General features: G+C 34.5%; 1 protein-coding gene across 1 annotated transcript in view; it reads right to left on the bottom strand.

Moving 5' to 3' along the window:
• LOC111144542 (sarcoglycan zeta) overlaps positions 1 to 13,188 on the bottom strand; it is a 471,067-nt gene that overhangs the window by 12,877 nt on the left and 445,002 nt on the right. Inside the window, exons 5-6 of the mRNA XM_022498868.1 lie at positions 12,812 to 12,884; positions 1,536 to 1,659 (exon numbers count right to left, since the gene is read on the bottom strand). Coding sequence (XP_022354576.1) covers positions 1,536 to 1,659; positions 12,812 to 12,884 — 197 coding nt within the window. The remainder of the gene's footprint in view (positions 1 to 1,535; positions 1,660 to 12,811; positions 12,885 to 13,188) is intronic.

Here is a 13,188-nt window from a genome sequence, read left to right on the forward strand (position 1 = left end):
CTGCCCTCGTCTTTATATCTGAAGACATATAAAATGCTCCAGAGCATATTTCTCAAGTTATTCTCCCATTCCTTTTCTTCTCAACTTGACCTTTATAAGCTTATAATAAAATAAGCATGAGAAGGAAGAAAATACTAAGGGACTTAATTGGTAGAAACAGCAATACAACAGATTTAGTCTTTAAAGTACTTTGGGAATTGTAGCAAAAAAAATACACAATATATACTCTGTATAAAGATTTGAAATAATTAAAATAGAATTAAAAAGAAGCAAGCAAAAGAGCGACCACCAAGATGTCCAGGCAGATTTAAAAAAATTACAAATGAGAACCCTAAAAATGAACAACATAACTATTAAAATTATTTTAGTTTTTGGAGATTTTATGTATTTGATAAGAGAGAGAGAGCATGAGTGAGGGTGGGGTTGTGGGCAGAGGGAGAGGGACAAGGAGACTCCTTGCTGAACAGGGAGCCCAACATGGGGCTCGATCCCAGGACCCTGGGACCATGACCAGAGCCAAAGGCAGAGGCTTTAACTGACTCAGAGACTCAGGCACCCCTAATTATTAAAAGCTCAATAGAGGCATTTAAATACATGATTAGATACTGAAAAGGAACCTGGGCATGTAGATCTGAATAACAACAGAGTAAGGCACAGGGAGACAGAGAAATAGAAACTTGGAAGGAGAAGTTAAGATACCTGGAGGGTAAGGGAATGAAAGAAACGCTATGTGTTTCTTCAGAGTTTCAAAAAGGGCCATAGAGGAAAGGGGGAGCGGTAATAGGAGAAGACCCAACGTAGAGAAATTTCCAGAACTGACAAAAAATGTCATTCTGCTGGCAAACAATCACAATGTATATAACAAGGTACATGAAATGAATGTGTGTCTACGGCATTCCAGTGCCAGACTGGCAGATGGAAGACGAAGGGTTCTTTACAGCAGACAGTGAGGGAAAGGGAATGATCTTCAAGAGAATGACAACAGACTGACGGGAGATTCTTGGAGGAAATAAAGTAACATGGGAGAAAAATGTTAGCATGTATTTATCTCCTTATCTAGGGAATAACAATTGGGCTAAATAGTAAAATAGCTTTTGTTTCATTTATCTTTCAGAAGAAATACAGGAACCATTTTTACAGAAATAAACACCCAAAGTACTTTGGGAAGACCAAAAAAAAAAAAAAAAAAAAAAAAAAAAAAAAAAAAAAAAAAAAAAGAAAAGAAAGAATAGAAAAAAGAAAAACAAAGACTGCCTTCATTCTCTTGATATTCATTATGTTTATCTGCCAATTCTGAAACTACAGGAATTTAGATGGCCCACTTATAATTGACTCATGAATGGTTATCTTTCCATAGAAAACAAATGGTGCCTTGTTTTAAGAAAATAATACCAGATTTACCAAATTTTGTGTTCAGGAAGTATTATAGTTCCATCGTTTAAGCTCTCATGAATCAGTCACCCAGAGTAATATGCATATACTCTGAGAAGCACCCCTCAGCAGTAAAGGGCTGGTCTCTGCCCCTGGGGACTCACCTCCCCTTCTGTAGACTGCAAATGCAGCTCCTTCCTGCAGGTAGCCTTGAAGTCTCCTGCAGCAGCGCTCACCTGCACCCCTCGTGGAGCTTCCATGATCAAGGACCTGGTGGGTGATTCGAGCCTAAGAGCGAAACAAAAGACTCCTTCATAGTAAAAAGAAAAATTATGACGGACTAAAAGATAATAACATTAGTAACCAAAACAAATGAACAGGTAGAACAGGTAGGCATAAATAAAAATCCCTGCCATTTCAAAAAAAACCAAAATGAGTTTTAGAATCATTTTTTATTGCCTTATCTATTTTTTGGCTCTTTATGAAACTCTTCATTTGCTAGCATCAATTATTTATTCTCATTTGTTTAATGATTTAATAAGAGTTTCTTATGCTATTTCCTTTCACAATGCACAGGAAAAGTAGGCCGTGATAAACTTGTTTAAATGTTTTATAAATTTTCAAAATTAATGATGGAGTTTTAATAAATACACTTGTACCAACTTAGCATGTAACTATCCCTCAATAAAGAGTCTTGCAAAGAAGAGAGAGGTTTAATGAAAATCATTAATATTGTGAACTTTCAAGAGTTTCACAGTCAAAATTTCATAGACCTGAAAATTTTCAAACTACTCATTATACTTTGAGAAATTAATTAAAATGCAGAAATAAGCCATTTCCTCCATCAACTGACTTCTACTGGCCCAGGAAAAGGTCCACAGAATGAACGGCATTAGCCTGAGAGAGAACAAATAAATGAGGGGTGATATATCAGCTCAAGTATGATTAAAGATTGACTGCATAAATTATGAGGAGAAAAAAAAAAAAAGCCACCACAGCTGTTTTAGATAGTTGTGCCTGCGAAAAAGCTGTTGGGAGGCAGTTTCAAAATTATCTTTAATTATAAAACTACAGAAAAGGACAAAAGAAGACAGAACATGGAAGCTAGAACACGGTGGTAAAAAAGCACAAGTGTGAGCAGAGGAACCAACCCCAGGTCGGTCTTTTTGGATAAATGCTCTGTTCTGAGGCACTGACTGTGCGTAGTTCCTTTGCCCACACAACTTTAGGACAAGAGTTCCCTCGGGCTCATATCCACCATTATCCAGAGCAACTGGTTTCCTCTGAGACAACAGATCTAGAATTATTTTGCAGGGAAAATCACATCAAACAGTTTGAACTCTGAAGATCAGCTCTCTCTCAGTAGGGAAGTTGAACTTAAAGACTTTAAAGTAATATTGAAGGAGTAGGGCTAGCATTTAGAAGAAGTAAATTCGACATTTTCAATGTTTTTTTCACTCACCAAAGCAACTTTGAAACTTTCATCTCTATGGGCCTCTTGGACATCTTTATAAAATCCCTGGAGGGGTCAGATTTTGAATATATATATATATATTTTTTTTTAAATGTTTGTATTTTTTCAGAAAAATAAAAATCATGTTTTCACACATTTGAAAACTTGAAAATAACATAATTATATTTTTTCACTCAAATCTTCACACTTTGCACATAGAATCTACATTTCTGTTAAACTGTATATTTTATAATTGATTTCTCCTAATACATCTCCCAATACAGACCATCTTGAGTAGTATATCTGTGACCACTACTATTGTCATTGGTTAATTATGTATAGCATTAAATGTAATTATGTAAGTTTGGATATGAGGAACCATTCAAACATAAGTCAGACAGGTACTTAATTAAAATGAATTAATATTCTAAAACAGATTATGAATCTGACATTCAAGCAAACACAACTCAGTGAACTTACAAAAGTGGGAGAAAAAGCATGCTTACTTTATCAAATAATTGATATGGTTTAGTCTGTTTCCAAGGATAGGGGCTGAGGTTCTTACTTATATATATTTGATAGTAAGATGTCCATATTAAATGTGCTCATCTTTTTGAATCATACTTCTACTGTGTTTGATATTTGGTATTATGGTTTAAAATACGTTAAGTCTTTCTGGGCTTTTGAGTTTTTCCATTCTTGTCTTTATTAATTATTTAATCAGAAAATGTTTATTATATTCATCTTCATTTTAGACCTCAAGTCTCCATTGCCAGCATAGCCACAGAGGATAGTACTTTGCTAACACCGACTCAGAGGATCTCTATTCAAAGAGGCAATAAAGACGGAGATGAGAGATGGGTTCAAGAATGTTAGCCAGCAGCAATGTAACTCAATAGCAACATCTCTAAATTGAAAATTATAATGCTTGCTTATGAGGTCATAAGATATGTCTTAGGAGAATTAAGAGAGATAAATATGTGGTGGGGTAGTATTTTGAGATACTGATGGAATTTCCTTCCTTGTCTCATTTCCTTGAAGTTCTGCCATTCACTAAATAGTATCTTTTGCCCCAAACAGCAGAAGATGGAGCAGAGAAGTTGGTAAAGAACTCTTCTAAGTTTCCTAATCTAATAGACATTTTGAGCTGAAAAAAACCTTGCCATTTAGTGTGTTGAAAATGATTCAGCACATGAAAAAAAAATCGGAAGGAAACCAAAGTCAGTGAGAGCTTGTTGTGTACTTTGACCTGTTGGAGAACTGTTTTCTTGATTCAGAGGATATTGATTTGGATGGGAAATCAACAGAATTGGTTTCAAATTGTTCTCTGTGTTCTGCTACCTGAGGTCAAGTCCTATGATGTAGGGCCTTTATTCTTTAGGTGTTAGAAGTCTGAGAAGAGCACTGATGTCTCAGGGTGACTGAGGGCAAGAGACCAAAGGTGGTGGTGGTCACCTGTAGTGAAGGAAGAATAAGGGGAGAGAAGAATGAGAACTTCTTGGCAAATTCCAGGTTGGGTCCTGAGGCTCTCAATGATCAAATGTCATCCCAAAAGCTCTGGAACAGTGTAAACCCCTTGGTACAGTGACGGAACTCCAGGGACAAAGAAGAGAACTGAATAGACTGAGACTCAATTCTTGATACCAGTGCACTGGGGGCCAAACGTGTGTGTGTGTGTGTGTGTGTGTGTGTGTATGTGTATGTATATACACACATACTTAATAACTTATATAATTTCTATGTATGTAAAACTGATGAAAGAATACATAAAAACATTCGAAAAGTTGTAGCAATTTTACAGTATTGCTAAATCCTTCAAGTTATGAAGCAATTAAGACTTTGAATTAAACTGGTTTTAACTATATGCTTTGTTAATCTTGATAAAACTAGTGTGGTAATCATTAAGATATAATACAAACCTTATTTCCACAACTATATGGTCAATTAATTTTCAACAAAGCAGGGAAGACTATTCAATGGGGGAAAAGAAAGTCTCTTCATTTGTATGGATTATTTCATAATCATCCCACCAATACTGAGAAATGCATACTCCATCTGTATTTTACTTAGGAAGTAGCTGAATCTTAGTGTGGTTGAGTCCATAATTAGGATTAGGTAGCAGATGCAAAGATCTCAGAATAGCCAAAACTGCCTTGAAAAAGAACAACAATGTTATACTATATGTTGGCTAACTGAACATAATATACATCCATCCATACATACATAGACATTCCAGGCATTCAAAAAAAAAAAAAACAACTTTGAAGCATTTTAAGCATTTCAAGAAAAGCTATAATAAGGAAGACAGTTGCTGGCCTGGCACAAGAATAATGAATAGATCAATGAATAACATAGAGACTCTAGAAATAGACTTTAACAAGTACAGTCATCTGATTTTTGACAAAGGCAGTAAACTTATCCAATGAGAAAAAAGCAAAGTATTTTCAACAGTGCTGGAATCTCTGTATGGACAGAACGAACTTCAATCTATACCATCCACTTCTATTAAAAGTAAAAGCTAAAACATTAGGCTTTTATTTTTTTAATCAGTTTTTAGGGTTTATTTATTTTAGAGAGAGAGAGAGCGCATGCAGGTGTGGGGAGGGGCAGAAGGAGAGATCCTCAAGCAGGCTCCCTGCTGAGCTGGGCATCCATCCCCGGGCTCCATCCCAGGACCCTGAGATCAGGACCTGAGCCCAAACCCAGAGTCGGATGACTAGCCGGGCATCCTCTAAAGCCACCCGAGTGTGTCTAAAAGATAAAGCTTCTAAAGGAAAATATTTTGGTGACTTGGGAGTAGATAAAACTTTCTTAGGCCACAAAAAGGAATAATAAGTAAATATTTTAAAACATAGATGTCTTCGAGATGAAAAGCTACTTCTCAAAATCCGTCAATAAAATGAATATACCATAGACTGGGAGACAATATCCACAAAATACAGATGTTACAAAGGACTGGTGCCAGGGTATATAAATAATCCTCTGGTTCAAAGATAAAAATACAAAAAACGGAATTAAAATATGGACAAAACATCTGAACAAACACTTCACTAACCAACATGGATGGTTGTTCCATACACACATGAAAAAGTCACTAATGTCACTACTCATCAAGTAATGGCAAATCAAAGACAACAAGTACCACTAAACACCCACCAGAATGGCTCAACTGAATAAGAATGCTAACACTGAATATTGGGGAGGATGTGCAGCTACTGAAATACTCATTCATTTTTAGCAGAAAATAATGTAATTACTTTGAAAAGCTCTAACATTTTCATATAAAAATTAATACATGCCAGCTATGTCCCAAGTGTCTATCAATTACGAAAACACATAAGTAAAATATTGTGTGTTCATACAATGGAATAGTAAGCAGCAATAAAACAGAAAGAACTACTGATACAGACAACAACACAGAGAGCCCTCAAAAACATGTGGAGTCAAAGAAATCTTGCAAAGAAGAGTACATACTGTAAATTAATTTGTATTTAGTCCTAAATCTATCTAATCTAATCTAATTCAGGGTGAAAAAGGTGAGAGAAAATATTGCTTCTGGTGGGTAGTGGGGGGATTTCCTGGGAGGGGCATAAGGGAACTCTCTGGGTAATGATAATGAAGTGTCTTTTTTTTTTTTTTAAGATTTTATTTATTTATTAATTTGAGAGAGAGAGTGAGTGAGTAGCGGGGAAGAGCAGAGGAAGAGGGACAAACAGACTCGACACTAAGCGCAGAGCCCGACACAGGGCTCGGTTTCAGGACCTGAAGTGAAATCAAGAATCAAATATTTAACCAATGGAGCCACCCAGGTACCCGATGATAATGTTTTATATTGTGACAGGAATTTGGGTTACACAGGTGTACACATTTGTCAAAACTTGGGAAATGCACACTTAATTTTTGTGACTGTCACTGCATAATTATTTTACAGTAAAAGAAAAGAAATTAAGTTGTCTTGAATAGTAGTTAATGATATGCATGCCAAAGCGAATAGGCAAAGTGTATAGATTTATAAAATGCACGTGCAAATGCAAAAAATATAAGATATACTGGCAGATGGCTAGTGGAATGTGTACATGTATGATTGAAGACATACAGAAGAATGATAATGGAGGAATCTAGCTGGGGGTACAAACGTGGTAACTATAAGATGCTTTCAACATTGAGTACGTTTGAGAATTTTCATAATAAGACGATGGGAAAGAAGATGTGGTCTCAGATCTTTTTTTTTTTTTAAAGATTTTATTAATTTATTTGACAGAGAGAGAGATCACAAGTAGGCAGAGAGGCAGGCAGAGAGAGGGAAACAGGCTCCCCGCTGAGTAGAGAGCCCAATGCGGGACTCGATCCCAGGACCCTGAGATCATGACCTGAGCCAAAGGCAGTGGCTCAACCCACTGAGCCACCCAGGCACCCGTGGTCTCAGATCTTAAAGGAACATCCATTTAGTTCATTTTTGGTTAAAATTTCTAAAACATTATGCTATGGAGATCCAAATAGGAAAACTGTTAACTGATGCTAATGTTTGACTGTCATTGACTATTAAAATTCAATGAAGAATTCTAATGACATTCAGGGATGCTTTTAAGATATATTTAATTCCTGTTGCTAAATTGCCATATTAATATAAATGCTATATCACTCAATGTCTGCATTTTACAGTTATTTCAAGGAAAGGGATATCTAAAAAGAGTATCTGATATTATTTACTTAAAAATTCAAAAATTTGAGATAAGTTTACTTGGATAAAAGTAAACTCATATCTACTTCCAAATCATGAAAATTCCAATAAACATATGTAATAAAATCCCAACAAAAATCCCAATAGAGTCTCTTGAAACTTAAAACATTATGTTTAACTATTTTGGAAAAAAGGTATAGGGGTGCCTGGGTGGCTCAGTGGGTTAACTGTCTGCCTTTGGCTCCGGTTGTGATCTGGTGGTTCTGGGATCAATTCTTGAATCAGGCTCCTTGCCCAGTGGGGCATCTGCCTCTCCCTGTGCCTCTTTCTCTGTCTCTCATGAATAAAAAATTAAATCTTAAAAAAAAATGTGTGACACTTAATAGATTTTTAAAATGAAGTTGAAGTGGGAGATTTTCCTTTTAAAATTAGAACTAAATATTGAAATTATTTTAATTAAAAATGAGATTGGAATTAAAATTATAAATTTGTCAATGGAACACAATATAATCTAAAACAGATCAAAAGTATTTATGAGCGATTAGTTTGTGAGAAATGTAGCAATCATTTTGGGTTGAAAATAGTAGGTTATTTAATCAATAATGCTTAATAAATTGACTCTCCATACTAAAGACACTAACATTAGATACTTAACATACTCTGCAAGAATAATTTCCAGTTTTAACCATTCAAAATATAAAATCTAAGAAATCACAGACTATAATTTTCAATGGAAAATTAGAAGAAAATTCAGAACATAATTTCCAATTTTATTTATACAAAACATAAAACTAAGAAATAAATTACCTAGTATACAAAATAAATGACAGAAAATTAGAAGAACATGCAGGAAATACCAAAATACCCAAAAGAAAAAAGAAAAAAAAGAAAAAGAAAACCTTTGAAACAAGATAGAGAGCCCCAAAATCATAAAGAAAAAGAATTGATAAACTTTACTACCTAAGTCTTAGGTTGTATTGGTTTCCTCTAGATACTCTGGACTTCCCAAATAAGCCTAGAATCCCTACAGAAGTCCTGGACTTAGACATTCTGGAGCTTGAACATTCTTGAATACACTGGAACTCAAATTAGACTAAACCTGTATTCCCTTCTAGAATTATGTAATAAGCAGACTCTTGGCAACATAGGATCAACACTTAAATGACACCCTGTTTCTCTCTTATATAGAAATTCTCAAGCCCCCTCTGAGGAAGATTTATAACATAGTAGAGGTTTTTACTTAAATTCATTTTATTACAAAACATTCTCTAAAAGGGCCTGTTGAAAAATGAAACCCATGTTTATTTGCAAAGCTTGTGAATTCCTATGTGATTAGTCACTGGAATTAATGAAGTACAACTGTGTTCGTTTTGAAAGCATCATAACAATCATAGCAACGGATTTCAGACTAGTTCTTAGAGTGCATACCACGAGATTCCAGCAGAGAAAAGGAGAATTGTTGAACTCCAGTCACCCTATCACCTGTTTTTTTTCCCCAAGAAATTCAGTTTTCACTGTGTTTACACACCAAAGATGTAATAAGATTTTTTTTTTTTTTTGGTAGAACATGAACTTTTATTTATCGTTTAAATAAGATTTTGTTTTTAAGGTGTTATGCGAACCTCAGTTTGAAAATGAGTGCCCTTGGTCTCTAGAAAAATTCACAACATTCTGAGAAAGGAATTCAGACTCCTTTTAAAGTCATTTGTGAGACACAATGACTAACTACATAGAGACTTAACAGGAACTTAAGCACCAGGTATCTCACTCTTTATAAAATACTTAACATGAATTATTTTTGATTTCAATGATGGAATGAATGAAAAATTGAAGAAAAAAATGTTTTAGGGGAAAAATGCAAGCTGTGACCTGAATATATAAGCAATTTTAATGTCTTAGCACTTTGGGCTGAGGTGAGTTTTCTTCATCTGCAAATCACATTGTTTCTGTTTTTACCACTTTCTGCATACTTGCACTTTCCTTTATGGTCTCTTCCTTCAAGTTATATCAAACAAATTTCTAGATCAGTTGTTGCTCTGTGTTCCTAAGATTACACACTAAGACAACCTTCCCATAATGATCACTTGCTTTTAACTCTAAATAAATATATAAATACATACACAGCATGAAAGAATAAAAGGGGAGAAAAAGAGAGGCAGAGAAAAAGGGAAAAGGAGAGAGTGGTGAGGGGGAGGGGAAGGGAGAGAAGCAGAATACTATTTCATTATCTTTTTTCCAGCAAATTTATCTTAGCCTTTCATTGACAAAACATCTCAGCCCCAAATCCTTACTACCTTACACATGGTGGCTTTTCCTTTAACACAGCCATGATGTAAATAAAAGCTATGTGTTTTCAGAGATTAATTTGGAACCTGTAAAATTTAACATTTCAGTTTAAAATTATATTCATATAAGAATGAACATGATGAGGAGTTGCCAGTTACATCATTAAATATTAATTCATTTTACTGAAATGAATCCGAGTCTGGATTCTTCTCTTTTCTCTCTTTCTTTCTTTTTTTTTTCTTTTCTTTTTTCCCCTCTTGGAACTGTTAATGAAACACAGATCCAAACACTTTGGGCAACATACAGCTGGCTTCATCACTCCTCACCAGAGAGTGGAGAAACTCTTTTGAACTGTAATAATTTAGCTATATGTTAATTTAAGAAATAAGAAAGGAAAACATCCCATACTTGGGCTATTCTTGACACATACACCATTATGTCCTTACTTACTATTCAACATATTTTTTTCACCTTTTTAACACACAGGGCCCTCCTAAAAGGCAATGTCACTCTATATAAGACATCATAGAAAATCTCCAAGTGTAGTGCACATGGAAACTAGCAGAGAATCTGGCACACATGAATCACTCATCAAACATTGGTTGAATAAATAAACTGTAGAAATCGACTTCATGTCCACACCAAATACTACCTATACTCTTTAATAAACCTTTTGAAATGTACCTGTCCAAAGTCTTTTATTCTCAACAAAAACAAAATTAAAGGCAACACGGCTACTTACTCCCCAAATTACCATTTGATTTACCTGGCCAACCAATCTCACCTTGTTGATTAGAATTAGGTGTTGACTAAGAGTACTTCTTACTGCCCTGAAAGGAAAATTGTCAGCAGGACTTGTAAAGATCTTCTCAGACACTCTGCTTTAAATCTTCATGTACACAAATGAATAATTGAACACCCCCATCATTACTGTGCTTTGCTTCTGTTTCAGTTTATGAATTTAGATCAGTAACACTCATCTTGGGGGTTGCTAATTTGCTTTTAGCACTAGTAGATAAGCTTAGCTTAGTGCAATATTTAAATAATTGATGGATAATTAGAAAATAAAAACCAGAAACACTATATGCTAATTATAATTTAATTCAAATTCACACTTATGAATTTGGAGACATGTCAGCAAGGTAATTAAAAGAGCAATTCTTATTTCTCTTTTGGCATAGATTTTCATAATGAGTATATAGTCATTGAAATGTTAGAAGTACAATGAGGTTTCTTTTAGAATGGCATAATTTAAATAAATTTTTATTGAATAAATCACTAAACTCTGGCACCTGTACTAAAACATAGTTCAAAAACAATTGGAGTTAATGTTGGCCACATGAGTCTTAAAATTAAGACACGGTAACTCAGACATTTCTTATATTACATGCACTCAACATCCTCACTATTGAGTTTTGCTATTTCAGCAATTCAAATGAACAAATATTTATCAGACACAATTATAAGTGAGGTACATGTTGACTGCTATAGCACTAAAGATAGACAAGGAAGGATGCAGATCCTGGTCTAATGGAACATACAACCTTGCTAGATGCAGAGGGATAAGATAAATAATTACATAAAAATGTTGAATTCCTAACTGAAAAAAAAAATCCATAAATTAAAACTATAACACACCGTGAGATGCTGTTTATACATACTCGTCTACCCTCCTAAATCCTTTGGGTTTTGGCATTGAGTAAAAAATTATTTTTGTCTAATAAAAAATGCCTTGATCACAGGAAGATGGCTACCCTTTTCTGTTATTATTAACCAGCCTGTTTGCATCTGGAATGCTGAGATACTGAGAAACTGAGTTCCTTAGGAAATTTTATAATAGAACTATAGAGGTCTGAAAAATGTACTGTTGTGAAAGTATGGGATTTTTTTTCTTTACATTTAAAATTTTTTACTTTATTTTTCTATTTTCATTTGAACATTTTTTTTTCCACTTATCCAAATGGGAAGGGCTGAACCAGATCTTTATGAAATAATTTGTTTTTCTTAATATTTGTATTGTGTTTTCCAAGACAAAGAAGACTGTCTCCCAGGTTGATATTTTGGTTCAGCTTTAAAAATGACTTTTAATATATGATTTTTAAAAAATTATTATTGTTGTCTTTTTTAATCCCATAGAAATGTATTAGGAGTGTAATTTACCTATCAGAAAGTAATTAGATAAAACATCTTTTTTATTGACATATAAAATTCTATTAGTTTTAGGTACACTACATAATAATTTGATGTACGGGTACATTGTGAAATGATTGCCACATTATAAAATATCTCTGATCCTCTGATAACTTAAGTCATTTATTGAGTTAAGAACACCCATTGAAAAAAAAAGAACATCCATTGATCACTTACTAGACTTTAGTATTTCAACTTTTATTAACAGTTGGCTGTGATTATCCTGGGAAGAATCCCTATAAAGTTGTCTTACACTTTTCTAGGTAGTGAGGGCTGTTACATACAACTGTGCCTCTTACAAACAGTACAGTATCAGGAGGCAGCCTATTCCATTGGCAATATTAAATTGAGGAGTCCAGTATAGGATATTTAAGCTCTGCCTTTTTCTGATTACTATTTACATTGCTTTGCATTTGCCTCAACCCAACACCCTTTGACCATTTATTGTTTTTTTCCTACTCTCTGCCTCCTCATTCTTTCTGCCTATGTGTGTCATGTGTTTCATTGTCTATGTCAAATTTTCCAGAATCCTGATTTTTATCAATCTTCCTCTAAACTTTCTCTATAACTGCCTTTTCCACACTCTTCCTGTCTGACATATTTATTTTGATATTTTTTGTATGTTTGTTAGGGGCAAAAATACATATAAATTTAGAATAATAACTCACATTTTCTTGTCCTCAATCAAATACTTGATATTTACCATGTAGGTAGGGAACATCAACTTTTTATATAAGTATGTAGCACATTTTCAATTTTACTTCTTTGTATATCAAGGGCAAATCAACAGTGATGGGAAGTCTGACAGAGCTGGAGGAGGCAGAACTTACCTGAGGTCTTGGGAAGGTTCTGCTCTGATGTGAGGTGTTTCAACAGAGTGCCCAAATACTGCTCCTTCAGTGCCTGGACAGAACAGGAATCCAGTAGTCAGTAAAAACAAGTGGACAGACACATTAGTTTTCATTTCTATCTTTATACATCAAATACACCAAAATGGCACAGCTGTAAACAGGAGTACAGACAATGAAAGAGAAGAATTAGAAAAAATGTTAAGGTAGTGAAAGGCCAAGAAAGGTAAATCTAAATGTCCCTCTGAGACCACTTCTGAGATGACCCTATTTAGCAAAATTCAGATTCAGTGAGGATTTTCACTCTCTGATCAAAGAGCAAAGACCATCTCCTCCTTTCTTGTTTCCCAGGTACAAGA

The sequence above is a fragment of the Enhydra lutris genome, unplaced genomic scaffold (assembly GCF_002288905.1).
Source record: "Enhydra lutris kenyoni isolate GAN:26980312 unplaced genomic scaffold, ASM228890v2 scaffoldscaffold11, whole genome shotgun sequence".
Taxonomy (NCBI): Eukaryota; Metazoa; Chordata; class Mammalia; order Carnivora; family Mustelidae; genus Enhydra; species Enhydra lutris.